This window comes from Anser cygnoides, chromosome 3 (genome assembly GCF_040182565.1).
Source record: "Anser cygnoides isolate HZ-2024a breed goose chromosome 3, Taihu_goose_T2T_genome, whole genome shotgun sequence".
Lineage (NCBI taxonomy): Eukaryota > Metazoa > Chordata > Aves > Anseriformes > Anatidae > Anser > Anser cygnoides.
Genome location: NC_089875.1, coordinates 112,335,905 through 112,363,109, shown reverse-complemented (window position 1 = coordinate 112,363,109; position 27,205 = coordinate 112,335,905). Strand labels below are relative to the sequence as shown.

Sequence of the window (27,205 nt, the reverse complement as noted above, 5' to 3'; positions counted from 1 at the left end):
TATATTGTATTTAATTTTACTCTGAGTTGAATTTAAACACCTCCGGGACATAATGCTTTGGGAAGAGCAATTCTGAGACAAGACAGAGTCACCGCTGAGCTTCGTGCCTACCCACATGGTGAGGGCAAAGCATGAATGCAAGGCCATTGCGGGAAGTTGGCCATTAAAACTATTTCATGCTTAAAAATAAGTACGTAAACAGACTGAAAGATCACAACTTAAATAAGCAATAGTGCCAGCTGTGGCCTCCAGCGTGTGTTCCTCTAGTTACAGCCCGTTTTACTTGCCCGCCCACGAGAGCATCGCTGGCAGAGCTGCTGCCAGCAGCTTGGGAGGGACTGTGATTCCTGAAGACTCTGTGCCATTGTGCTGGTCTGTGTGTAACGCCGTGCACCTCCCTGTTAGCCAGAATTTGCCTCCTCTCTGGCAGTAGCAGCATGATTTTGCCTGTTGTTTTGCTGCCACAGCTCGCAAGTGGTATATTAGTTCAGAGGCAGAGCGTGCGCAGCACAGAGTCTGCAGAGCTGGGACTTGCTGTGTCCTCACCCCCACTCACTGTTGGGGCTGGAGATGTTGGGCGAAGCGTGCTCGCTGGTATTGCCTTCAACCACCGCAGATAAATCCTCCAGAATTTGAGCCCAAATCTCATGTAACCTGGATAGAAGGAGCAGAAGCTTTCTGGTGGTGGTATCCTCTACTACAGCTTGCACAAAGTGTTCTTCATATGCACAACTTATTCATGTATGTTGAGTCTCTCTCTAATGTAGATGCATTCATTTGCCTAAAATACTGGTATTTTATTGGGAAATAAATTAGAAAGTACTTGCTCCCCTCCCTTTTGAAGGAGGAGGGAAATGCTGTCTATGTATAGGGGATGGCTTTTAAACTGAGAAGCTTGAGCAATGTTTATAATCATGTTTATAAAATTTGGCAGCAAACTGGACAGAGCAGCATTTTGGAAACAGTTGTCTTTTATCATCCCCAGCATGCTTTTGGTTTTGGCCCTGCTTCAACTAGAAGTTTTTCCATCCAGCTTGGGATTTTTTTATATTTGTTTTTATTTTAAGAGACGTGATCAGCTAAGAGTTATTATTATATGTTGTGTTCTCAAAGTCTTTCTCCCTGTTAGGATAAGACTTAAGATTGTTAGACATGACCCATTAAAAAATAATCAAGTGGTCCTTTCAACATCTCATGCTGATTTATCTGCTTTTTTGCAACTCATTCAGTTTGGGTAAAGAAGTTAGACTGCTCTGTTGTGCTTTCTTGTCTGAGAATCATTTGCCAGTGCCTTGTGGAGAGGCAGCTGAAGGCTTGAGGCCAATTTTTTAAAGTAACAGATGCCTGCAGATACAGAAACCTAAAAGGTTTTCAAACGTTTTCTGCCTGCCCCCCCTGAAATGATCAAAATCAAAGCAGAGTAGGTGTTATCTACTTAGTGCATGCTCAGAGTTGCATGTCAGGGAGCTCTGGAAATCTATACCATGATGGTGCCTTTCTGGCTTACATTCGGGAAAAAAAATGGAAAAGGAAGCTGAGGTCAAGAATGCACTTGGTACTATTTTTTATAGGAAAGAAAACACCAACAAGAGCATTAACAAATGCACAAATCCTTTACTAATAGTACTCTTCCATAGAAGTAATTGCCCTGAGGACAGTGTGTTGCAGCCAGTGGAAGAGGAGATGGCCTGAGAAACAGTCCTGCTAATAAAATGTAGCACTGAGCCTGCAGTCTCTGCCAGCGTTTCTGGATATGCCTGAATCCTTCTTCCTGAAATTGAAAGAAAATGTTTGACAAGCCATGCTACTATCATTTTGGTAAAGCTTGTTTTACTGAAGCACAGGTCGAAAGGGCTTTTGTTGTTGCTAGATTGTGTTTTTCTTCCCTTCTTTAATTTTACTCCTGTCCCGAAGAATGCAATCACTTATTGTGAATTAGCAGTTGGTACTTACTTTCTAAAAATGCATTTAAGATTCGTGTGCATGCATGCACACCCAGCCATCCCATCAGCAGGCAGGAAAGATGACAGATACTCTTTGCAGTGTTTCCATTACTGGTATGAGTCTGGGAAGTTGTATGGATTTGAATGTAACTCATGCATATGTTTGCCTTAACAGATGATCCTTCAGTGATTGACCTGGACTCTGACTGGAAGGCGCCCACAGAAGAGTGGGGAAACTGGACAGGAGATGAGGAACATCAGACAGGAGATGAGAAAGAAAAGGTGAGGCGGTGGCACTGGTGACCGAGGGAGACCTGCTGTCTTTGGGATCATTCTCCCGATCCCTTTGTGGCAACCAGAGCTCACAGGATGTAGGATGGGGTAGTCGGTTCTGGGAGTTTATCATCCAGGTGGCACTGCTGTTCTCAGCAATAAATACTGCAAAAGTGAACTCTTTCTCCTGCAGCTGACTTTCCTGAATACCTGGGTCTTAACAAGTTTAGAGTCCGCTGCTAACACCAGCCTTCACACCATCCCAGGTGGCTCAGATCTATTTATTTAAGTGAGAGGATTTGTTGATAGTGGTATGGTCATAGCTTGGGTGGAGAGACGGAAGCACAAGGCTTCCCATCTAGCCGCTTTCTAGAAACCCAGGGAAACAGCCCTCTCTGGCAGCAGTGGGAAGAGTGTGCAGAGCTCTTTGCAAACAGCTGTGTTAAGCCAAGGTGTGTACTTTATACGAGAGAGATGGAAGCTTGTACACTGTCAGCACACACTCCTAGAGGTAATCAGTGTTACTGAAAAAAAATATGTAGCCAGTTAATCAGCTCTCCCAGGCCTCCTCTTACAAAATCTCCCATGCTTTCAGGATTTGCCAAAAGGCAAAGAAGGCATTAATTTCTGTCTTTCTGGACTCAAAAGCAAAATGCAGCGGAAGAAGAAGAAAAATGAAGTGAAGGAAGCAAGGGGTGCAGCTGGACTGATGCATGTGAGTCTTTTGTATTCTCAGAGTAGCATTTGGCTTTCCATGAGCGGAGGGGGGTGTCTTTTTCATTAGGATGATGTGACCAGGGCAGATCTGTCTTCCCCTCCAACTTATGTCTTTCTCTTCTTTCTCCCTGCCCTCCCATAAAAGAAGGGTAAGCACAATGACCGGTGGGCTTTTGCAACATGGTATTCCCTAACATATTTACAAAACACTTCGATTTTACAATGCAGACAGGAGCAGATGGCTTTAATCATGGAAGAAAAATGCTTTCTCAGGCAAATGTATTCCAAGTTTACTTTACTTTACTTTACTTCACTTTACAAGTTTACTGTACAACTCGGCTGTGTTTTATCTGTGCTGAAAGGTCACCTGGAGGTATTTTTAACAATATGCAAAGGTGGTTCCTGAAAGGCAGTGAAGATAAAACGAGAGCATTGTTATACTAGTGAAAAGCTTATTGAGAGAAAAAAGTCTCAGAGTGCAACAGAGGAAGGCTGTGGAAAATGTCAGCTCATTTGGGATGGGAAGTACAAAAGAACAGAATGTTAAGTGGATTTTGGACCCGTCTATTTGGCTGCAATGTCCTCGCTGCTCAGTGAAATGAGACATAGAGGGGACCCCCCAAAGTGTCCTAATTGTTTTTCATTCATTTGTCACTGAATATGTTGCTCTGGACGCATGGTTATGTAGCATCGTTTGTCTTCCCTCACACCCACTGTGGTCTCTTCTGATCCTTGAGACAGTTTTGTTCCCTGAACTCCTGATGTCCCCATTTTAAGGGAAAAACGTAGGTAACTGATGGCCCACGATCCTTCCAATGATCACTGGGACGGCCTGTGAGTCACCAGAGTGCTGCCAGGCCACTCCCTCTCTTGCACATCCAATTAGTTGCTCTAGCTTTGTATGTACCTTAATGAATAATCTTAACAGTGCTGGTCAAGCTCTTCAGTACAGCATTGTTCCTACTGGCATGTTTATGGTGAGCCAGGAGGAGTTTGTTTTGCATGCGAGCGCCAAATGCTGGTGTCTGCTGCCGTGCAAGCTCATCCTCTGGAGATGTACATAAAAGAATAAAAGAAGTTATGAAGTCAGATACAGAGATAAAGTTGTTCGTCGCTCTCCGTGCTACATCTAGTATTTCTATAGACTGATCATTTAGCAGTCACTGGGCACATCTCAGTGTTCAGGCTCACTATACAGTTACAGTGCTTTCCCCTTGCTGTTCTTCTATTCACTAGAGAAAACAGAGAAAAGATGGTAATGAAAGACAATTTCAGCACTTCAGTCCTAAAACAAATATACAGGAGGCAGGTGGATGACATGCCAGAATAGTCTAATCATTTGAAACCTAATTTGTCCTGCAGTTTCTTTAAATATACCAATTCCCTACAATAATTACATTTTCTGCCATATTTTGTACTTGCATATGCTTCGTTTAACTCATATGCTTAGTGAAGCATATTGTTTCAATTAAGCCCCAGCAAGGTTTGGAAACAAGAGAGGAAGAAGGCCCAAGGGACTTGATATCTACGAAACATAGCAGTGATGCAGTCTGTGCTTCCTCCAGAAAATCCTTGGACGTTCCCAATAATCCACACACTAACAGTAAGTGATGGGCTTTGTACATCTCATGAATTTTGATTTCAGAATAATGCATAACCTGAAAAGAGTTCAGAAATGCATTTTTAAGTGAATATGCTAAATGTTTCTCCTTTAGCTGTATGTCTTACTTCTTACAGAGGCTCTGTAATACCTTTTTTTCTATGACAAATACCTTCCTGCTCCTATCGGAGCTAATGACCAAAACTGTCTTAAATTTAGTGGGAGTCATTTTTGCACAGCACTCATAGAAGTGAAATGGAAGCAAATGCATGTGTCAGAGCCCACTAAAACATTCAGAGCCCTCCCAATGACTTTGTAGTATCCTTGTAAGTAGGTGGCCGTTGTAAAACACATCTAGGAATCACAAAGCAGCCTGCTTCAGGTGGAAAGCAAACAGTTCCCGGGGCCATGACTCTGCAGTGGATGTTTGTGCAATGTCCCCTGTTTGTATGGCAGATGTACCCGGGAAAAAGGAGAGGAGGAAGAGGAAGAAGATGAAAGAGACTTGAGGGAGCTGTGTAACTGCCAGAGAGACAACCAAATGGGGGCAGGCATGCTGATGAGCTGCAAGAATTCTCCTTTCTGTGATGCTGCGCTGAGCCCAAAGTAAAGAGAGGATCTAGAAGACTTCCCAGTGAGGGGAAGAGGAGAACAGGAACAGTGAGCAACAGAGTGTGAGTGTGTGAGAGAAAGGAGAGAAGGAGCACACTGTGCTCCGGAGGTGGTGTTGAAACAGAATGGGTGTTAATAACAAATTGCTGCCCTTGATTAAAAACTGTTGAATGGGTTCTGACCGGTGGCATTAAGACCTTTCAGTTTTTCACTGTCACATTGTTTGTCAACTTGTAATGTTTTATACCATTGTAGGACTGGTTGGGACATGGCCAACCGTGATTGCAACTTGAGTTCCATGGAGGATCCACCAGCTAGTCTGGTCTCCCCTGGCATTTTTGCAGATGTGCTCACCAACAGGCTAGTAATGTACAGAAGAAAGCATTGTTCAGAGACAAAAGGAGAATAATATAGATCATTCTCAAACCTCCCAAATATTTTAAATCCTTGTTGGCTGCTACAGTCAGACTTTTATGCTTTTCACCCCATGTCAGGCTAGGTTGCTCCACAAGGGAAAATTTCTCAAGGAGGTTTTAAACTTACTTAGAAAGACATTATAAACCCTTTTGTCTTCCCAGTTTTTGTGGTGGGCTGAAGTGTAAAGCCTGTATGTCCAAAGCATGTTGCATTTGTACTTATAGTAGACTGAAGTGACTTTTTGAAATATTTTTTCTAATGTGATGTCTGGAAGTTTTTAGCATTTTGTTATTTGAATATTCTAATATAAACAAAATTTTTGAATGAAACTTTTAGAAATGTCATTTAGTATTTACCGAAGAGCGTGCACTTTTTATTGTCAGAGGGTTTATGGCATGGTGGAGGGAATGTGTTACAAGCGAGTGCTGTGGTTTGTGCGTAGCGCCAAGGTGATGCCACTGAGAGCTGAAGCCCTTTATCTCTGCAGAGCTGCAGCTCTGGCAGGAGCAGCGAGGGTTCTTCAGGCTGTCCCAAGACTGTGCCTCACCCTGACCCATCTTAGAAGTGCTGCCTCGAAGGATGAGGTAATGATTGTCAAATCTCCACCTGCACTGGACTTCGTGCCTTTGGAGGTTGTGTGGGAAGGTGACAGTTACTAATGCATGTTAAACTGCGCTTCGTCATAGGCATTGGGCTGATGACACTCATTTCACATAGGACACTGAGTAACCGTGGATTTTATTGGCTTTAAACTGCTACAGCAGCACTCCCGTTTGCATTACTGAGCTAGAGGAGAGCTCTGTGCTTCTGCCATCACAGCCATCCAGACCCTGAGGCCGGCTTGTCTGAGCTTTACCCACAGCTTAGACTTTTTACCCCATGGTCTTCATCTTTTGCACAGATAGCAAAGCAGCTGTTTCCTTCAGAAAAGCAATTAATCACAGCAATGTATTTGTGCTTGGAATTATAAGTAAAAGGACAGTTCTTTTCTGCTGTGATTTTTCTGGGGGCAGCTAGCTGTACAGTGTGCCCTGAAGTTTAGCAAAACAGGCTTGTTTCAGAGAGGTGAGGGATAATCTTAACTGATGCCACTTAGCAGCTCACTGTCTAAAATCTGCCCGTCTTGATGTTTGTATATCAGTGTAGGAGAAATATAGGCAATTTATGAATGTACGAATGGACCAAATAGCTTTTATGTGGAAAGTAACTGTTCTGGAGCAAATGCATAACAAGAAAAAGCATGGCCTCACTGGAGAAACAAGTACAGCAAGTTCAAGGATTTAGAAGATGTGTTAATGAGTATGTAGGTAATGAGTAAAGTTCTAACTCTGAGGCCAATGGAAAACATTCATTGACCTACTTGGAGCCGGGATGTTGCCCAAGGTCTTTGTTTAGCATTGAAGATAACCTCTGCCATCAAAAAAATCAAAAGAAGATTAATGAAGGAGATAAAGAGAAACTTACAATATTGGTAGGCTCCCATTTCTTCTGCTTTTTTCTCTATATCTGTTTGCAAGCTTTTTGATGCCAGTGTAATCATGTTTTATTTCAACATGTTATAGTATTTCAAGTGTTCATTGATTTTGTAATAAAAAATTCAAAACTTTTGCCCAAAGCACAGCACTCATGAGCAGTTTTATTTAATTACTTTGTATGTGTACAAGTAAGAGCAAGCGTTTTTCGCTAAAAACATTTTATTTCGAGCTTCTAAGGAGATACAGTAAATGGTTTTTAAGAGATTTCCTTCATCTCAATCATGTTTGTGTTTACAAAAACCTCTTAACTTTCTTCTGTTGTTGGAATAAAAGAACATTCAAATCCTGTAACACTTGACGAGCTGACTGTGATTCTGATGACAAGAAGCAGCAAATTATATTACCCAGTTTTTCTGTCAAACTCATCAGTACCGCTCTTACTGACATCAGCAGTATTGGCAATGCTTATTTTACTTCTGGCTCCACTGTTTCACAGATGGGAAGACATCACTGTCATACAGAAGGGCTCAGTAGTTTACATCAGCACATTATTTAGTACTACATTCTAACATAGAAAACAGCTCAGCAAAGAAAAGACACCCCTACAACTAGATATTGTTGATCGTAGGCTTTCCTAAATAATTGCAAAGCTGTACTGAGGATAAATCTGGTGGCAGCGTACTGTTTGTGCTATTTGTCTGCTGTACCAGTACCCTTGCTGCAAGGAGTAGAAAGGGTATCACATTTGGTTAACGTGTCTGGAGCCTTCCTCTGCTGCATCCCCCAGTACTGCTGCTACATGGGCTCCCAAGGATGGCCTAGAGATCTGAAGAAAGTGTGCTGAGAGTGGTTCCTCAGTGAGAGGACTGAGTTTAAAACAAAACAAAACAAAACAAAAAAACACAAAGCATTCAGCAGCTGCTAACTTCCATTCTTTCACTTCCTTGTCCTCGGGGGCTGCAGAACCATCACTCAGTTTAACAAATGGCCTTTGCAGATGGCCAGTGCCTTTGAAAAGCAGACATTTGAGTCCCTTATGAAATTCCCTTTCCTTTCATCACTGCGTGCTCGGGCTACTGCCTGTTTTCTGTGCTTTTAAGACATCTCTCGCCTTCTCTTCTGTGTTATCGTACTGCTCTGATCATCAGCCTGCTATGCTGCTGCTGGCACTGGGAGTGTTAAATGAATGTGGTCAGTACTCCCATTTTTGTAGGCTCTGTCTGATCGTTACTAGCTAGAGACTGGCATCAGTCCTCAGACAGGAGATCCAACATCCCTCTAACAAGTTCCAGCATCGGTTGTGCTGCAGCTGGATGCTTTTATCCTCCAGATAACTTCTCTTAGAGGGGTAAATCTAGAGTATCTTCCTTGGTTGTTCATTAACCCAGTGTATTACAATTGCCAGTTCGTGGGCCAGGTCCAGCTGCCTTTTCCCTGAGTGATTTACCAGGTGCTCGAGTGGCACACGCTGCAGTAACAGCCAAATACTCCCTGCACCCGCGGCTGGAAATCCAGCCTCTGGGGCAGCCACAGCATGGGAACCGGGGTGAAGTGTGGCTGGGAGAGTATCTGTGATCTGGTTAGGAGCAATTAATTGTTACAGCAGCAGCTGCAAATGATGAAATGAACTGCTTTAAGTTTCAACTTTCTCTTAAAATCAGTCTGCTCTATTTTTGTAATGATGCTCTTTCTTGTGGGAAGCCTTTTGAAGATGGAAGGTTGGCTGTGTCCCTAATGATAGGGCCATAGCAGTAACTGCCAGGTCCATGAGACAGAATCTCAAGCATTAGGATCTAGTTGATGCCATAACTGATGAACTCCTGACCTACAAAGCTGTGTTTACTCACAGGCAGGCTGCAGATGCAGATTCTGAAGCTTTGCTTCATACTCAAACCATGGTGTTACAAAGTCAGGGTTATGTAGAGCAACCACAGAGAGAAATTTGGCCTACTGCTCCATAATTATCTGTAATTGATAATTGTAGTTATCTGTAATTATCAAGGTTCCACCCAATCCACACATCAGAGGCACAGCTGACACATCTGCACGAGCTGAGTATCAGGTAGACACGCTAATTGCTCAGAAGAAAATAATTTATTTGCTTTTTATTAGCTGTGCCTACAACAAAGGCCTGCTGCATAATGCCGAAATAGCTGACTGCTGGTGAGGAGAGAGGGTTTTTTAAGTTGTGGGCCACAAAGGTTAGATAAGGGAAATCTTGTCCTTCTTCTGTGATAGTACTGACCCAGACCCAGGGGTCCTTCCAAGGCAAATTGGATTTCCATGTGTGTGCCATCCCTGACGTTCTGCTCTGCAGATGTTCTGATCTGTGAAGGAAGCATCCCCCCTTACTGAAGGACACTAGTGCGTTGGGCTCAGAAATAAACTCCCTGCATCTTCTCAGGAAAACATCACTGTAACAAGAACTGACCCCTCTAATGTCCCATTAAGAAACCATTAAATATTTGGTAAACTTCGTTTTATGTCAAACTTTGATTTCTGTACGCTTGCACTGTCTTCCTTTGGCAGTGGTTCTGAGTGCTCTAAGCTACAGAGACGAATGACAAATGACTTTATCAAGCACTTCTGACTGCATCATCTGCCTGCCACTGTGCTCCTTCTGGAACTCCTTTCCAATGTCCCAGACTGCAAACTGATTCAAAAAGCCAATGTTTAAAGAAATAACAAATCACCAGAAGGTAACTCTTCCTACTTCCCTGAGCAGGCAGCATTCGGATTCCCAGGCTATTCTCTAAATCCTGCCAAAATTTATGGAGAGGCACCTCTGGGCTTGGGGCTGGAAGGGGGAGACTGCCAGCAAGTAAAGGACATTTCCCGTCTCCAGAGGAAGCCAGCACTCACTTTTAGATACGTGAAATTACTGAGATTCTGAACTTGCAAGTACCATTTTAGATTGAGGAAAATGCTGTGTTATTTTTAGACGTTTTTATTGCTCCTCAGCTGTACGATGTAAATGAACTATGGCTCTTCTAGGTTAGCAGACTTTGATTCTGTAAATGAATATGAGAATTTTTCTTCAGTGTTTGATACTGAGAAAACCTGAGAGTACAACAAGTAACCCAGTAACAGACTCTTGTGTTAATAAAAGTTTTACATCTTGCTGTCATGTTTTAGCTGCTTTTCTAACCCTGACTTTCTTATCCATCTGTTACATGTTAAAAGTTTGTAACTGAGTTAAATTGACTCTTGCTGATAAAACATAATTCATATTGTTAACAGAAATCAACCAGAACAAAAAGTAGAGATGATTGGAACATTACATTAGGGATCCCAAAGTGACGTTGATTAATTCAATAAACAAAAGTGAAATCCAGTAACCAAAAATCTCATTGTGATACATTCTTATCTCTTTTATAATCAATCACTGAATCTTTGGATTGGCTTGTATTCTTCTAGCAGAATCCATCTTGGAGAAAAACAGTGGGAAAATTTGTTAATGCTGACTTCAGGATATCTAGGATTTCACCGTGTGAGTTACCAACACGAAAGCCTTCCTCCTGACTAATTTGTTTTTTTATTTATTTATTTTTTCCCCATTGATATGTTAAGGCTCTGCTTTTACTCCAATACATTCTCATCCTTTTTAAGGAAGCAAAAAGCCAATCCATGCTCTCAGCCCAGGTATTTTCACATCTTCTGCACTAGTTCTATCGATTTTTCTAAATTCTGTCGAAGGGATCCATTGTTTTATACTGCAGCATCTACATAAAGATGTTAGTTATGTTAGTATAACCAAGTCTCAGAAGCACCTTTCCTGTTTTTTTGTTTTGTTTTGTTTTGTTTCTTTGTTTTGTTTTCTTTCTTTTTTTTTGACAAGGTAGAGTAGCAAACACAAACACAGAGTCAAGATATGGAAAAAAAAAAGGCTGTTACTGCCCTTGTAATGAAGCGCCTTCCTCCTTTGGGGAACAAAGACTTACGACATGTCCTTCACTGCAACGTTTTTCCTTGGTAAAGAAGCCACTGGAAAAGAGATTTGCTTGATGTACCTATCACCTTCACCAGCCGTTGTGTTATTGGTGACATCACCTCATCTCACTGTTCCTCAGTTTCCCCAACCCCAAGTAGCACAATATGTTCATTATAAGGAGATATGAACAATGTCCATGGAGGCTACATAATTATCAGATCATGGTCTGCAGGTTTTCCCTCACACAAACATTAACCGAAAATGTTGAAGCAGAATAGCACGTCATCTTTCATAAGCAATTTGACAATAATCCAGTAATTCAGTGCATGCAGATGAAAAATAATGATTACAACATAACTCTAAACTAACATCTTTTAGCCAGGGATAGACTGAAGAATGGAACAGAAAGGAGAAACCTTGGATTCACAAAGATCTGCATGAAACAGTCTTAGTGATCTTTTGGCAGCTTACAGATGTTGGATTTACTTTTCTGAAGAAGCTGAATCACAAAGATTGAAGGAGAATGAAACCTGGCGTCTCATTTACATGATCCTAGCTATACTGCTGTTATGTTTTTATATGATTTTTAATATGATTATATCCAAATACATATACCTATGAATATGATTATTCAAAAATAATACTTTACATTTAGTAAAACATCGCCATGCATTCTCAAGATAGAAGTTAAAATCTCCTGTCTAGACACAGATTTTGAAACACCTTACTAGTCTGGCTAATGAGCCACGCTGTGATCTCAAAACTCCTTCCCTCCATACCTGCTGAGAGAGAAGGAGTGTCACACTGGTAAAGGAATCAGAATCCTTTCGCAGCGGCTTCTGACTAGCTAGCATGTGTAATGCTTTTTGCTCTTACCGTTGTGGAAGTGGATAATTTGCTCCCACAATGTCACAGTCTTTTTGCTAATTAGGAAGAAAAATTTATCATGAATTCCTTCTGTCTCTCTGAGTTTTGCTCTGGCTGCCATGGCTGTAAGCTGAGCCTTCAGAATTATTAATACATTTAGCCTCACAAATCCTCTCTGAACTAGCAAAAGAAGAAAATTAAGGCTCAAAGAGAAGGAAGCGTCTTGCCTGAGCCTGGCAGCATCTGGGCTGCCTGTGGCATGGAAGAACGAGTATCTTTCACAGAGAGTAGGACTAAAGTCATTAACCTACCCTCTCTTCCTCCATTTACAGAAAATAATGCAATCATTATCATTCTCAAAATAGTCTTTTAATCTTTTTTTTTTTTTGAGGGGAAGAGATATTAGATATTTTTTGCCCACTCAATAGTTCTACATCAGTCTATCCAGCTGTGGAAAGCTGCTTTGTGATGTTAAATGACATTCACATTATTCTTTTCAGTATCTTTGTTGTCTGCGGGGTATAACAAGCAGTGAAGCTCATGGGAATAGCATCAGTTTTTATTCCAAGCCTGGCTGACAAAGATATGAACTTAATTAAGATTTCTTTCATCTCATGAAAATAGCCCTGAAGATCCGAGCCTGACATGAGAGCTGCCAGTGATAGTGGTGAAGGCAAAGTGTCCATCTGGAAAATCCTTGTTCAAGAACTTGCCCTCTCAAACCGTAACACCTCTTTAAACTGAGAATGGGATCTTGGTGCTTCCGAGTGAATGTCCTAACCCAAGCAAGAAACTACTGCTTTCTCTTGTGACTCACTCTAGTCCCGTGATTTCGTCTTTCATGCAGGGGGAGACCGACAGGAAGCAAAGTCTCTCTCAGCTCTGCAGCAACGATGTGATCAGTTCAGACGTGAATGCTGCAGAAATAGTAGGCTTAGGCTTCCCAACATGCCATCTGTGAGGAGAATGATTTTTTAAATGACTGATTCCAACAAAATGCACATTCTTTTTATATTTATTTACATATGTACATGTTTATTGATTAAAATTAGTCCGGTTTTGTTACATTAAATCAGTCTGTTGATTACGAAGCATCTGTGCACAGGCAACATTAGGAGCACTAACGAAACAAACAATAGCTTGTAATAGGACCATTAGAGCAGTCTTAGCAGCACTTACAATATGTTTATTCAAAAATGAAATATGCCCTCAGGAAGAAAAACACCAATTATGGAACACAGGGGATTTAAAATAAAAAGGTCAGTTTTAAAGCCTTTAAGTAAATCATTTCAAACGACTCAGCAACAGTTCATGTTTAAAAATAGACTAAGTAGCTAAAACAATAACATGCGTTAATTGTAGGACCTGGAATATATCAATAGGACAAGTACAGTCACCCTCGTTACCTTCTCATTGTTCAGAGTGAAAAAAACGGTATTAATACTGGCAGATAACATACATCTTGGTATATACACACACAGCAAATATTTATGTTCTATGAGTGTCTCAAATCAGTTGTATGCAGCCAAGAAGGAAATACTCGCAGCTGCACCAGGGTTAAAATAAACTGTGTGCGTATCTGTATCAACAGTGCAAGGCTGCAAAACCCACTGATGTCACTGGGTCAGGGGAAGTTTATGGGTCCCCCTCTGCATGTGAACAGGAGCTTTTGCTCCTAAATGCTGGAGCAGCCTCTTACCGCACGTACAGAGGCAGCACCCAGATTTATACACATTATTTCTAATTAACACGTGTGTCTGGTAGCACCTGCAATTTTCAGTGAGACTAATGAAGTATTATTGGAACAGGCTGCCCAGGGAGGTGGTGGAGTCACCGTCCCTGGGGGCGTTCAAAGGAAGGTTGGACGTGGTGCTTAGGGACATGGTTTAGTGGGTGACATTGGTGGTAGGGGGATGGTTGGACCACTTGATCTTGGAGGGCTTTTCCAACCTTTATGGTTCTGTGATTAATATTATACGCTCAGGAACAGGGACTTTGACTCAAAAAAAAAAAGAAAAAAAAAGAGTAAAGCATCTCTGTGAACTAACACGTGCCTCTTCTGTTTACACCCTGATCCCATACCCTCTTAGCACGTAATACACAACATCAGTGATTTAATCCGAGGATTTCGTGCAAGAAAAAAAAAAGAATAACAAAAAAAGGTTTAAGCGAATTAAACGCGCTACAACTCTGGCTGAATTTCAGGGGAAACTGAGGAACCCGCCCCGTACCACGGGCAGCCTGGGCGCCGAGGTGAGCCCAGGGGGCGGGGGGTCCCGCCCCAAAATGGCGGCCGGGGGGCGCCCGACCCGCCCCAAAATGGCGGACGAGGGGTGTGGGGGGGCGGCGCACACCGTGCTTCAGGTAAGCCCCGCCCCGCCCCTCCGCAGGTGAACGCCAGGGCGCCGCACCCTGTGCGCGCCGATTGGCCCAACGCGCCGCCAATCTCCCGTCGCCGAGGCAACGCGTATGCCCTCCCGCAGGCCCCGCCCCCCGCGCCCCCTCTGCCAACTCGTGATTGGCCGGAGCGGCGGTGACGCGCGAGCGGGGGTTTTCCGGCCCCCAGCTGAGGGGAAGCGCCCGGCCAGAGCGAGCGGCGGCGGCGGCGGGCCCGGTAGGCGGGAGGGAGGCCGGCGGTGTCGCTGCCACCATGACGTTCAAGCGGAGCCGGGACCGCTTCTACAGCACCCGCTGCTGCGGCTGCTGCCATGTGCGGACCGGCACCATCATCCTGGGCACCTGGTACATGGTGAGAGGCTGCGCCCGGCGCGGGGGGCAGCGGCGGAGCGAGCGCGCATGCGCGGCGCTTCGGGTCCGGGGTGGGGGGGGGGTGTGAGGAGGGGGCAGCGCGCATGCGCACTTGGGGGGGGGGGGGCGGCTCCTGAGGGGTGGGGGGCACTGAGAGGGGGGTGTTGGGCACCATCAGGGCTCGGCGAGTGGCTGGGGAAAGGAAAGGGAAGCAGAGCCCTGGGGCGTCATGCTTGGGTTCCTGGTGCTGGTCCTGGCTCCTGTCCCCTTCCTGAGGCTGGAGGGGTAGCGCCTTGACGCGTTTCAGGCAGTGCTGAGGGTGTCCTTGGCAGGAGAGCTGATAAAGTGCTGTGGGAGGCTGGAATGTGGGGCATGTGGGGAGGAAAGCGATAAGAAACGTCCTTCCTGACCTGAATGTAACCCCTGAGAGGGAGGTGAGGGTCTTAAGCAAGCCGGTACCGAGGCCGTCCCGAGCACCTTGGTGGCAAAGGGGAGCTCTCTGTCGTCCAGCACGGCTGTTGGGGAGCTATAGAAACAGGTCTGTTTTTTCCAAAACACTTCCTGTTTTCTGACTCTTTTTTTACTGAGAGAGCCCGTCTATTAAAGACGGTTTTGAGCTAGAGTGAAATAAAAATGCGAAAGCAGTAACATTGAGTTAAGACGTGGACCGAGCAAGTTCCCCTTTATTGAAATCCTTTAGTCATCTTTCCTTCCTGTTACCCCCATGGGTGGTAAAAATGTGAGGATGATTTAAACATGTTGCATCTTAGCTTTTCTATTCTCCAGAACTGTAACCAAAGCCTGTATTTTCTTTTACCCTTCTCCAGATAGTAAAAATAGCGAATGTTGCATTTTTATGCCTTGGTGTGGAGGAACCATGCACAGAAACTGCTGTTACAGTAGGAGAAATAAGTGAGGATTTACTTTTAGAGAGATTATGGTCTCTCTTCAGCAAGTACTGAGAGATTAACTCTAATTTTTACCTCTTTTTTTCTGCCCCTCTCTCAGTTCTTCCAGTGATAGAAAGTGGTTCTGGCAAGTGATAAAATGCCAGGAGAAAGCAATGTAAGAAAAGTCACGGCAGGGTGTGAAAAGTATAACAAAACTCAAGGAAAGGGATATCTTAATATTTTTGAGTAAAAAATTAAGTTTGAAAAACTGGAAAGCTGACCTAGTGTTGATTAATTTCTGTCTTACATGAGCTAATATTAGAACTTAGTCCTTTGCTGTATTGAATATCTGGCTTATTCTGGAATCCTGTAAAACCTGGGGAATTAGATCCCTGTGCTGATTGAAGGAGATCAACTGTATGCTTCTGGTACATCAAGGAAAAGGAGAAATCCTTAACAGTCAGGAGACGCTCGTGCTTGTCATGAAACAAACGCACCTCGCTGCGTTCCCCACTTTCGTTTCCTGTTAGCAGGATCATGTGGAAACCCAGGAACTTGGAAGGGCATGGCTGTGCTTTCTGTCGCAACAGGCCCTTACTTGGAGCTTTTATCCTGTTCTTCTGGGATGTCAGCTGGGAAAAGGTGACAGACACCTGTCTGCCACCTGTTAGCTGTCTGAGCTGAAAGAAGGTTCCATTTCCTAAGTGGTCTTGTCCTGCCTGTTGCTTTAAATCAAAACAATTATAATTTATCCCTTTTGAAGGCTGACTACAATTCAGACGGTGAAAATAAAACTAATGTTTCTGCTGATAAACTTTTCCTAAATAAATAAAATGGGTTGTGGTGTGTCAGTTTGTTCAGACATGTTAATTAGCAAACCATATATGCATATTGTTTATCACAAGCTAGCATCTGAAAGACTGAAATTAATGTTTCTAAGTCAATTTAATAATCTAGACCTGTAAATTATGGTGGCAAGAGGGTAATAACATTTTTCATTTTTGAGGGAGGTAGTCCTTTGTGGAGGAGAATACTTAGCTCCACAACAGTTCCGTGTTAGTGAAGATCTTGGCCAGCCTGTATTTACTGAATACACTGTTCTCGTGCTCTGCAGTCCTGAAGGAATTTGATACCAAGCATAAAATGGAGTCTTGTAGCAATCTACTCCAGATGTTTCAGTAAGATAAGGGTTCTGGCCATTATACATGTGCGTTATTCTTATGTAACTGTTCCTTTAGGCATTTTCCTGTTCTTTGCTTATGTGTATACTTCTAAATCTTGCATCAGTTGAACTTAGCTCCTCATTAAAAGTTCTGTATCACCATCTTTTCTGTGTACTTCTGAGAGTCTAGAGAGAACAACAGCGTTATCTTCACAGTCTGTAGGTGCTCTGTGATTAAACTCCCTCTTTTAAGCATGCTTCAGTCCTCTTCTGCCACTGTTTCTGATAAATAGATAAACTAAGTGAAAAAATGAGTTCAGAGTGTTCCTAGAGGACTCATACTTGAGTTTCAGGGCTGGTATAGTTTGGTTTACCGTGTAACGCTCGCTGCTGGCCTGTGTAGGAAGGAAAAGAAACCTCCTATTCCCAGCTTCGTAATTGCAAACATGTGGCTTTGAAGTTTTCTTCCTGTAAACTTTCTTATTAGGCACAGTGCTTTCCAGAAACCGGAAACGTGAACACATTGGCAAAATCAGATCAGAGTTCAATAAACAGTCTTAAAAGTATGAGCATTGTTTTGGAGGGAGTGGCTGTTGCGTTCTGGCAGCAAACTTCAGGGATGGAATCAAAGTGATGCAATTGCTACTGGTTACGGGGAGGGTCAGGATGATCTCTGGAGATGTTTGTTCACTGAACAAAACTTCCAAAAGAAAAGAAATATAACTGGTTTCTATCAGATCCTGACAGTGCTAGAAGCTCTGGAATACTCTGTTTTCAGTATACCAGCAAGAAAAACAAAGCCACCTTGGTTTGTTTCTTCAAGACTGCATTTAAAGAAAAATACTGGGAAAGTGTAGTTGTTGCAAGGCTCAACTACATTTTCTTGCAACCCTTCTTGTTTATAGAAGCAGATTGTCAGTAGGAATTCTTGTTTCCGTACAAGACTTTTAGGCATTTGCACTTTTAGGGTGCTTGGAGAAACTCTGGCTTCATGTTCAGGCCTCCAGAGATAGGAAGCACTTGCATGATTAGCCATATATATATATATTCACTATGGAGATAAGAGCTTGCTAATTGCTCTTCATAGTTCTGTAATCTTTTGAGTTCTGATCGTATGGAGAGCTAGTATTTCTGTTACTTGTTTGTTGACTTTTTACTTCAATACCAGCTACTGTATTTTTTTTTATGTTGATATAAGCTATACCAAACTTCTGTTGAGCTCAGTTATTCTGGTTTTAAAAGCAAAATACACTTCTCCAACTGCTCAGTGTAGTACTCGCTACAAAACTAAATTCATTTTTTTTACCTTAATAGACACCATCTTTTGATTAAGAATTTGAACTCTTTTTCTTTTTTTTTTTTTTTGGACTTTCTAACTAAAAAGCCTAGCAAGGGGGGCTGCTGGGATTTCTGAGGTGTCACCTCCGAATGGTGTGCCATCCATTGAGGGCTGGCTTGTCAGGGCTGTTGGCTTACTTTTTTTTTTAATTTATTGACATTTAGATTGCTCTCAGGCTTATCTGTGTTATGTGTGTTTTCAGACCACATTTTCTGTTCTGTGCAGACTGCTTGTGAACGTTTATCTTATTCACAGTGAGTAAATTCAGTTAAAAACTGTGAAGATGCTTTGCAATCCAAACCATGCTCTTGCAGTTGTTCGTGCTGACTGCAGAGTTGAAACAAGGCTTGTGGTCTTGCTGTTACCAAGCTTCTGTGAAAGAGGAATGGTTGCAGTTAAATACAAGCTCTGGCTTCTTGCTTGAAAGCACTGCTAATTTGGAGTTGTCGGTACCTCCTAATTGCGATCCATATGTTGTACGTGATGAATTGCTCAGCGCTGTGATATGATTCACAAAGAGCAGCGATGGCGTCCTGGAAGCCTCGGGGCGTTAATTGGCAGAGGTGTTTGTTTGTTTCAAGTTAGGATCAATGAGACAGTAAAAATACTATTCGCATAGGCTGGATTTCAAATGACTCTAATTTTGTATTTTTCCTTGCACACCATTTCCGGATGAGAAAACAAAGCTTTGATGCTCTGAACTGTGCTCGTTAACTAGTGAAATTACGAAGAATTATGTATGCTAAATTGGGACTGTGGGTAGGATGAAAATAAAAACCAGTGACAGCCGTAGGATGACAGAGACACGATTCTAAGGCACTGAAGCTTACAATTGTAAAGATAGAGCTAGCAGCTCAAGCTCCTGAACTGTTTCACTATTTAAGTTAAAATGGTGACTGCGTATAATTGAATTGGCAATAACTGAACAAGTCTGTTTGTGTTTTACAAAGTAGAAATTCATGTTTCAACAGCCAGATAGATACCTGGACCTCGACATAAGCTTCTTAAAATAAGTAGAGACAAAAGTAATTTTCCAAAGTATAGGTTGATACCTCTGATTCATTCGCAGGGAGGAGGAAATAAAAAGCTTGAAAAGGCATTGAAAGCCAGAGTGGAGAAGCAGGAAACGAGTGGTGAGAGATCATATTCTATACCTTTGAACAATGGTGAAACAAAATAAGATTTAAGCAAAGGGCAGGTGAGCAGCTTTACAGTTTGCCCTGTGGGAAGTGACTTGTGAGGGGAAAAATAAGTGTACTTCAAGACCGAAGGTATTAGTGGCTAAATGTGATTATTTACTGCTGGCTGTACTAGTCACAATATTTGGCCTTCCACGGCACAAAATTGAGGATACAAGTAGCTGGAGCTTCTAATAAGTTTGTCTAATACATGATGACATGGTGCTATTTCTACAAAGCTGTCAGCTTTCAATGAAGGGTTCTTTCTGGAGAAAGTGTAAGTAAACTTATCTCTAGGATATCTCTAAAACTTAAAAAGGACAAGGGGGAACAATAACGAAACTAGTGTGAACTGCGAGTCTTAAAAGCTCAAACTCCTTTTAAAAAAAAACTCCTTTAAAACATTCAAAAACTATTTTACTTAAAACTTCAGTAGCTGTGCATAGAGTTGCCACTGTTAGTATTGTAGAACCCTGGAACCATGGCAGTAGAAGAAGAAATGTCTGGCAAATGTTCTTACGTCATGAGAAACTGCAAACCAGTTTGTGGTGGTTTGGTGTTTTTGTTGTTTTTTTTTTTTTTCCCCTTGGAGCCTAATTGTAAAAGATCCTGCTGGTGGTGGTGACTGTGCTGAATACTGATTGGAGAAATGACTGTGGCTTGAAAATACCATTGTGAAGGTTTTTTTTTTATTATTATTATGAAACCTTTTTCTTTGGCCTGTCTCTCCAGATACTAGTAACAGAAACTATGCCCCTGTAAGTCCTGAATAGGCTCTAAATGCTGTGAAGGCAATTTTCCAGAGGTTTCAGCAGCTTTTGATTCTTTGAGCTCTTACTGTTACTGAAAGCATTTCTGGTATGTACCAAAATGGAGAAACAGAAATAGTCTTCAACAGCAGGGTAAGAAAAGGGACTGGTGTGCATGTAGCCAGTGCAGGATGCTTATGGATTTTGGAGTTCTGTCTCTGTGTGAAATTTCTTTAATTTTGCTTAGGCAGTCTGAGGAGGTTTTAATAAATGATCTAGGCTATTAAATCTAATATGGGGGAGAAACAGGAAGCAAGCTACGGCTGAGGATTCGAGCTGTAACCTAAGTTTTCTCTCACGGTCGGTATTTACTGCGTTGTGTTTGCACTTCCCCTTGCACTGCTTGCCCTGAAGAGTAGGGTGCAGTACCTTAGTTGTGCATTAAATCAACTCCGCCTTTCAGATTGTTGGAGGAAGCAGAAACTCTTTGCAAATGTGCCTAGTTCGTCATTGTACCTTTTCCTTCCTGCTTCTTTTAATTGTTCCCAGTTTTCCAGTCCACATGGCTGTGTATTGATCGTTGCAGTATCAGCTCATGGCACCTGAATCCCTACAAACCCTATCTGTCCTCTTCATTTGCAGCTTTACTTCATGACGATTCATTAAAACTAGCATCTGTGTAGTGCATTTTTTTGGTAGGGTTTTAACTAAATCAGCTTGAAACTTAATCTTAAATGGTTCTGTTGTCTGCCCCCCTCCCCCTCCCACCAATCAAAGAGCTTACTTCTAATTGAAATGAAAGATCTAATACTGTCCTTAAAACAATCATAGCTGTTGCTGTGTGAAGAACTTCTAGGTAACTGTGATCTTTCTCAGGTGGTGAATTTGCTGATGGGCATCTTGCTGACTGTGGAAGTGACTCATCCGAACATAGTGCCAACTGTTGATATCCAGTATGAAGTCATCGGGAACTACTATGCTTCCGAGAGAATGGCTGGTAGGTGCATGGCTCGTTTGTCCTATTAAAAAACAAACTGTGCAGTATCATAGTGTGTGCCTTTACCATAGTTGTAATATATGCATGCAGCTTTTTATTATGGCTTTCTTGTTTTCTGAATGTTTTTCCAATTATTACTGAGTTCTACTATGAATATGAAAGAAACTTAGTGCAATGTTACTTTTACCTCGTATTATTAAGCATCTTGAATGATAAGGTTGCTAAAAATTTCTTGGCCTTCATCAACACTCAGTGTTAGTACATGTGGAACATCAACACTTTGCACTATCTACGAACATTTACTATTCCTGCTGGGTCAATAAAACCAAAAATAGAGCTTATTTTTCAGAAGTGTCTGGGTTTTATAAGTGGTTGTCACAGATCTGAGGAAAGAGCTTTACAGCTGTTGTGTGTAAGCCTACTAAGAGAAAAGCTTGCCATCTTTCTGAGTGGAAAAATTAGAATGCCAAGTACTTGAAGTACTTTGCATTACGAGCAAAACTAAACTTCCTGGTGTATTGTTACAGATGAAGTGTATGATGTCTACAAGTGTAGCTGCTGTCAAACCCTTGTCTTTAATGACCAAGGTTTATAAATGTAGTATATGATGTGTAATCTTGTGTACTTTCCTCTTTCTTAATGTGGTTTTTGCTTGTTTTTAAGCGTGCAGCAATACGATGAGTGGTACTTCTAATATGTCTAGTCTCCTGTTAAATTATACTAAAACTTAGCAAGGGTTGGAGTGAAGATGCACAGCACAGGTCTGGATTTTGAGAGTTCCAGTTTACGATCTTCGTTCCTCATTCATGATCTGACTTGAGGAACTGTCACTTCTGTAACTGTGACTCATGTTCGTTTGTAATGAAATGAGGGGACAGGGACCAAATCCTTCATAAAGCTAACATTAAGTAAAATCACAACAGATATTTGTAAAAATGTTGTATGTTCTGTAGTGAATGTTGAAATATGTAGTAGCCTTAAGCTTATATGATGCTTCTGAAGGTGCTTTCAGTATTTTTTAGTGTAAAATGGCTGTTCCCTTTTCCTTGACGTAGACTCCTGTTCCCCATGTTCTGATATGGGCTAAAAGTTTTTGTGTGTATGGAGGGACTTCATTCATACTCACAATTAAAATCGTATTGTGTGGGTTTTCTTCTGAGAATCTGTCACTACTGGTATGACACTTGTTGGTTATTCACGAGTACTTCAGGATCTCTGATCGAGGCGATGCCTCGACACAGGAGGGCCTCCTTGATGCCATCTCTGTATGTAGACCGTGTAATGAATTAGGCATGCAAATGTTTCTGTAGTGTAATTTTCAGATCGGTTGCAGATCAACTCTTTCAAGCATGTGAACCACAAGAGTTTGGCTTCAGCTTCATTAAAAAACATGAGCTTACAGCATCTATAGACTCACAAGCTGTTTTTTTTTTCTGTGCTTAAAAATGTAAAGTGTGCCTGCTGTAGGAGAGTGAGTATAATCTAAGTTGTGGAAGGCAGCTGTGCTTCTGTCATCAGTGACCCTGATGCTCGAGGGGAATCTTTATCATTCAATTTTCATGAGTGTCCTGGATTCTGCTAGCACTTGGCTTCTGTTCAGCTGCCTTTTCTTGTAAATAGTGGGATACCTTCCACCCAGTGATTTCCTATTTTCCTTGCTGGTACTTAAGGAGCGGTGCTGTTCCCACTGCCAATGACCAAATTATATAATCAAACCGTTTTAAAGTAGAAAGGTTGATAGTGTGCTGACTTCACTTAAAATTCTTTCCAATTGTAAAATTAATCACCCACATACTTTCAACACTGACATACTGCAAATAAGCATCATTATGTTGCATTACAGTCGAACTTTCTCAGGCTTCTAATTGATGTGTCTGAGCTTTATTCAGGCTTTCGATTAAGGCAGAGATTTTTTTTCTGAATGCCTGCTGGTTTTCTTGAACCAGCTCTTTTTCCTTCAGTAGAAGACAGAGTTACTCAAACCCACAGCTTCCATTTTGCACAGGGGAAACAGTTGAGTGAGAACAGATCATAATAATGGATAAAACTTGTGTGCTTGTCAGCTGCAGTGTGGTAACTTTAGGAAATGACTGATACTTAATTTTGTGCATTTTTTTGATGCAGAAAATGCCTGCGTTCTATTTGCCATCTCCCTCCTCATGTTCACAATCAGTGCAATGATGGTGTACGGTGCAATTGCTGTAAGTATACTTATAGTCTATGGTTTTTAACTTGCTACTTCAGTTTAACTAAATACTTCATAAGCAGCTTTTTTCTTTTTTTTTTAGCATCGTGTAGGCTGGCTGATCCCATTCTTCTGTTACCAGCTCTTTGACTTTGTGCTCAGTTGTCTGGTTGCAATCAGTTCTCTAACCTACTTGCCCAGAATCAAGGATTACCTGGATCAGTTGGTAAGTACTTGTTCAGCTCGTGCTAGCATTTACATTTGAAATTAAACTTTAGTTTGATGAGTGCTGTAAGAGCTGTATTCATCCTTCTGTCCCTAAAAGAGGAGCTCGGACTGCAGCAGCCGTAGAAGATACCTTCTGGGATGGTTGTGAGAATGAGAGCTTATCAGAGATGGAAGGAGCAAAGGTGGTGGTGTTCCCTAAATGGAAAGTTAGGGAGAGGAGAGAAATAGTTGTGAAGGGAGATGTTGGTTTAATCTGCCCGTAGTTAATTTACACTTGGCACAAGTGTGATATGATGTATGGTCTGCAACGTGTTGGGGTGGAATCAGGGGTTCCTTTTCACATCCTATGTGGCTCTTCTTGTTTTGCAGCAAGGCCTTCTGATGAGACTGCAATGGAGTAGTCATTAGTGCTGCCTATTTTTGTTTTGTTTCCTAACTGTTAGGAGACTCAATGGGTAGAATGTACCAGCAGTTTGCTTGGATCACAAACTCTTTCTGGCTGGTGTTTAGATCTGTGCAAGTAGATGCTTAAAAACTCTTCTGAAAACAAAATAGAAAAAATGGCTTGATGCTGGGGAGAGGCTTTGTTATTGTGGTGAGGGAATGAGAAGAGTCTGAAATTTGCAGAAACTTTTTGGTGTGTTTTGGCTCCTTGTGAAGTTTAGGGGCAAATTTTTTGCTTTCTAATTTGCATGTGTGCATGTAACTGGTTGGACTGATAAGAAGTAAAGAGTTGTCAGGTGGGGGGCCAAATGTGCTGCAGCTGTTAAAAAGGGAATTTCATGGCTGTTTGTATTAGCATGAGATTGAGGAAATGACTTGTAGTGTAGAAGTTACAAGGCTTCCTTACAGGTAGCCCTTTTCTGTAGTCATCTGTTTTTGCAGGACAGAGGCAGGATGAATAGCGTGATTCGTGGGAGGATTAAGAAAAGAAGCTATAGAAAAACTGAACTTTTCATTGTTTCTGGAAGAGTTGTTTACACAAGGCCTCAATTCACTTGGTGTGAAGTTTGGGTGTCTTTCATATTTGTCAATGTACGCTGTTCATACTCATATTCTCCCTTTCTCTCCCCCCACCCTATTTGTTTCCACTAGCCGGATTTCCCTTACAAAGATGACCTTCTTTCACTGGATTCCAGCTGCCTCTTGTTTATTGTTCTGGTATTCTTTGCTTTATTTATCATTCTAAAGGTAAGTTACAATTTAACTGTGCCCATTTTATGAGTTGCTATATTAAGATGCTATCAACATACGTGAATGTATTGAATTAAGAACTTCTTTGAGCAGAATTGCTAGGATATTTAATTAAAATATGATTTCACTCATACAGGTGTCTTGAACTAGCTTGTATGTTGTGTGCAGCTCTACTCTTTCTGAGTAGAGAGTAGAAATACACAAAGACTTCAAATACCACCTTTTTGCATGTGTGGAGTTACTTATATTTATAAATAAGCTTGTAGTGAAACAGAACTGAGTTATTGCATACAAGGTTTCTAAACAAAACTTTAAAAATCTCTTACTGTGCCTAATAAACCAGTGCACATGCTTTGGGAGGGAGATGATGGAAGGAGGAAATAGTAATTAATTCAGAGCTGCACTGTCCTTCTATAGAAGGGTGATATTACCAGTTACTACCTTTTTTGAAGATCTAAATATAGATTAATTCATTTGCATTACAAAAAAATGATATGCAGGCAAAACATATTAGTTAAACAAATGAGTTCGTGGTACACATCGGCCATGACAATATTCTTTTATTGCATTTAGATTAAATTTCAAGAAAAAGAACACAAGTCATGAAAAAGAATGTTTTCTCCCAGAGGAGTGTCTTAGAGGAGGAAGGCAGTGGAAGCCTAACATAGTAGATAATATTTTTATATTTATTGGGACCTTAATTTGGTACCTTATATATTAACTAGGTACTAATTTGCTGGTGAAAACTACATAGAGTGATACTATACAGATTAATAGCAATAAAAATAATCACGCTCTATTAGATGGTACGTCCTTGTAGAGCAGCTAACATTAACCCAACGTTTGGGCTGCTCTGCTCTGCTGTCTTGGCACCTCAGGCTGTGTTCTCTCCTTCGCACAGCGCGTAGGACAAATAACAATGCTAATTTAGGGATGAGCGGGATTGTGCCATTGGCCCATCCTCCTGCAAGCAAGTTTGGACTGAGATCCGCAGAAACATAAGCCAATTAGGGATTAATTTGACTAGCTGTGCTGAGGCACACAGATTAATTGGATGGATCTGTGAATTCTTTTGCTGAAACGTGTGGGGTTCATCCTCTCTGAGTCACTATGATAGCAAGACTGAACAGCAACAATATACATGTGTGACTAAATCTGTTAATAAGCAACCATCCCTTGGATATATATTGACTTAGTTGATTTATGCTCCTTTTTTGTCATCAAAATGTAATCCAGTATCTTAATTTCTGAATCGGCTAATGTATGTGAGGTTTTTAAGAAGAGAAATCTCTTTTCTTTCAGGCGTATCTAATCAACTGTGTATGGAACTGTTATAAATACATCAGCAACAGAAATTTGCCGGAGATAGCTGTGTACCCTGCATTTGAAGCTCCTCCACAGGTAAAACCTTTTTGAGGTGAAAGGAACCAGAAACATTTAATTCTGGAGTAGAAAAACGCAGTATTCATGGATGTTTACACATCTGGTCCAGTTTTCTAAACTAAGACTGGAAAGATTAACGTCAGCTGCTTTGACTTCGTTAAGATAGATTGAGTTACCTTATAATTCATAAAATAGGAGTTTTTATAGAGAGACGTCTTAGAGTGTTTTGTAACAGAGGGAAGCTTTCTGATTGCATGCATCAAAACCTTCCTTGCTGTCTTGCAAAACCAAGAGAGAGGGGTAGAATTAATGACCTAGGGTTAGCTTCAGTGAAGCAGTAAACTGTGTGCCTTTCACTTCCTCAGTAGCTTACTAGAAGTATCAGTAAGTTCTTAAAAATATTTGCCTGCAACAGAGAATTAAATTGCTGATGTGGTATGCACGTTTTTATTATGCTTTTTTCCTCAACCTTCGGCATTAATCACTTCAAAATGTCTTCTCTCCAGTATGTTCTGCCAACCTATGAAATGGCAGTGAAGATGCCTGAGAAGGAACCTCCACCTCCCTACATACCTGCCTGAAGCAACTTTTATGTTAATTAACATCTGTACCAGCTTCTTGGGGGTTTTGTCTTTTAATCTTGCAAAACTGCTTAAGTAATAGAAATATTCAGGGCTTTAGGAGCAAACTGTTCTGTTTAAAATGTTTGATATAAACTTACTAAGCAAAACATCTGGGAGTGATTTTGTTTGCTTTAATTTTTGTTCTCCTTAATGCTCTTAAACATTTTATTGCCTGAGGGCTTTATACTGCAAGAACTTATTCGTGTGACTAACTTGTGGCTTTTAATATCAACTGAGCCAATATATGATTAAAGTTAGCTACAAATATAAGTGTCTGCAGGATCGTGCCCTTAATTTATATTAATTTTTTTGTAAAGTAGTTCATAAAGACAATCTGATTGTGCAGCAAAATGACAGTTTGCCTTTATCCAGTTTTTGGAGGGGGAGGGGTTTGAATGTGGTATATACGTGAATTTTTTTACTTTGCACTTTTCTCATATGTTATCTTACCTTCCTGTGTTGTTTTTTTGTTTATCCCATGTCCTGAAACATAGTATTTTCAGGAAGAAGCGAGGTTGGCACAGGAGTTGTATTACAATGTGCTGTGAGTGCAAGAAAAATAAATAGAAATGTAGATGATGGTTGCATGCTTCTAATCTTATATGTATTTTCTTCTTTGTGATAAATGATACTTAAATAAATCTTTTACGAAATGTTTACCAGTAGCCTCGACTGGCCTGCCTTTTTTCCTGTT

General features: G+C 41.4%; 2 protein-coding genes across 6 annotated transcripts in view; both read left to right on the top strand.

The window, feature by feature from the left end:
* LOC106047369 (protein LYRIC-like) overlaps positions 1 to 10,901 on the top strand; it is a 33,484-nt gene extending 22,583 nt beyond the window's left edge. Inside the window, exons 7-11 of one of the 5 annotated variants that reach the window (XR_010830652.1) lie at positions 2,119 to 2,225; positions 2,812 to 2,931; positions 4,407 to 4,536; positions 4,990 to 6,146; positions 9,567 to 10,901. Coding sequence is in view for 3 of the 5 variants with exons in the window: in XM_048047398.2 (XP_047903355.1) it covers positions 2,119 to 2,225; positions 2,812 to 2,931; positions 4,407 to 4,536; positions 4,990 to 5,042 (410 nt within the window). In the remaining 2 variants the exon portion in view is untranslated. Of the gene's footprint in view, positions 1 to 2,118; positions 2,226 to 2,811; positions 2,932 to 4,406; positions 4,537 to 4,989; positions 7,183 to 9,566 lie in introns of those variants that run through there. The other 4 variants (XR_007158001.2, XM_066994991.1, XM_048047398.2 and 1 more) reach the window with 4 other exon arrangements.
* A 3,452-nt stretch (positions 10,902 to 14,353) lies between these two features.
* On the top strand, positions 14,354 to 27,176 carry LAPTM4A (lysosomal protein transmembrane 4 alpha). Its single transcript, XM_048047399.2, has 7 exons — positions 14,354 to 14,584; positions 20,778 to 20,898; positions 23,023 to 23,099; positions 23,187 to 23,309; positions 24,407 to 24,502; positions 25,808 to 25,906; positions 26,395 to 27,176. The coding sequence occupies exons 1-7, from the start codon at positions 14,486 to 14,488 to the stop codon at positions 26,467 to 26,469; spliced, it is 690 nt and encodes a 229-aa protein (XP_047903356.1). The 5' UTR covers positions 14,354 to 14,485; the 3' UTR covers positions 26,470 to 27,176.
* Positions 27,177 to 27,205: the final 29 nt, after the last annotated feature.

Bases quoted from the DNA above. Each gene is read 5' to 3' on its own strand.
- LAPTM4A (XM_048047399.2), top strand. From the start codon at position 14,486: ATGACGTTCAAGCGGAGCCGGGACCGCTTCTACAGCACCCGCTGCTGC. The intron at 14,585-20,777 runs GTGAGAGGCTGC...GATCTTTCTCAG, and splicing joins TCCTGGGCACCTGGTACATG to GTGGTGAATTTGCTGATGGG. The intron at 23,100-23,186 runs GTAAGTATACTT...TTTTTTTTTTAG, and splicing joins TGGTGTACGGTGCAATTGCT to CATCGTGTAGGCTGGCTGAT.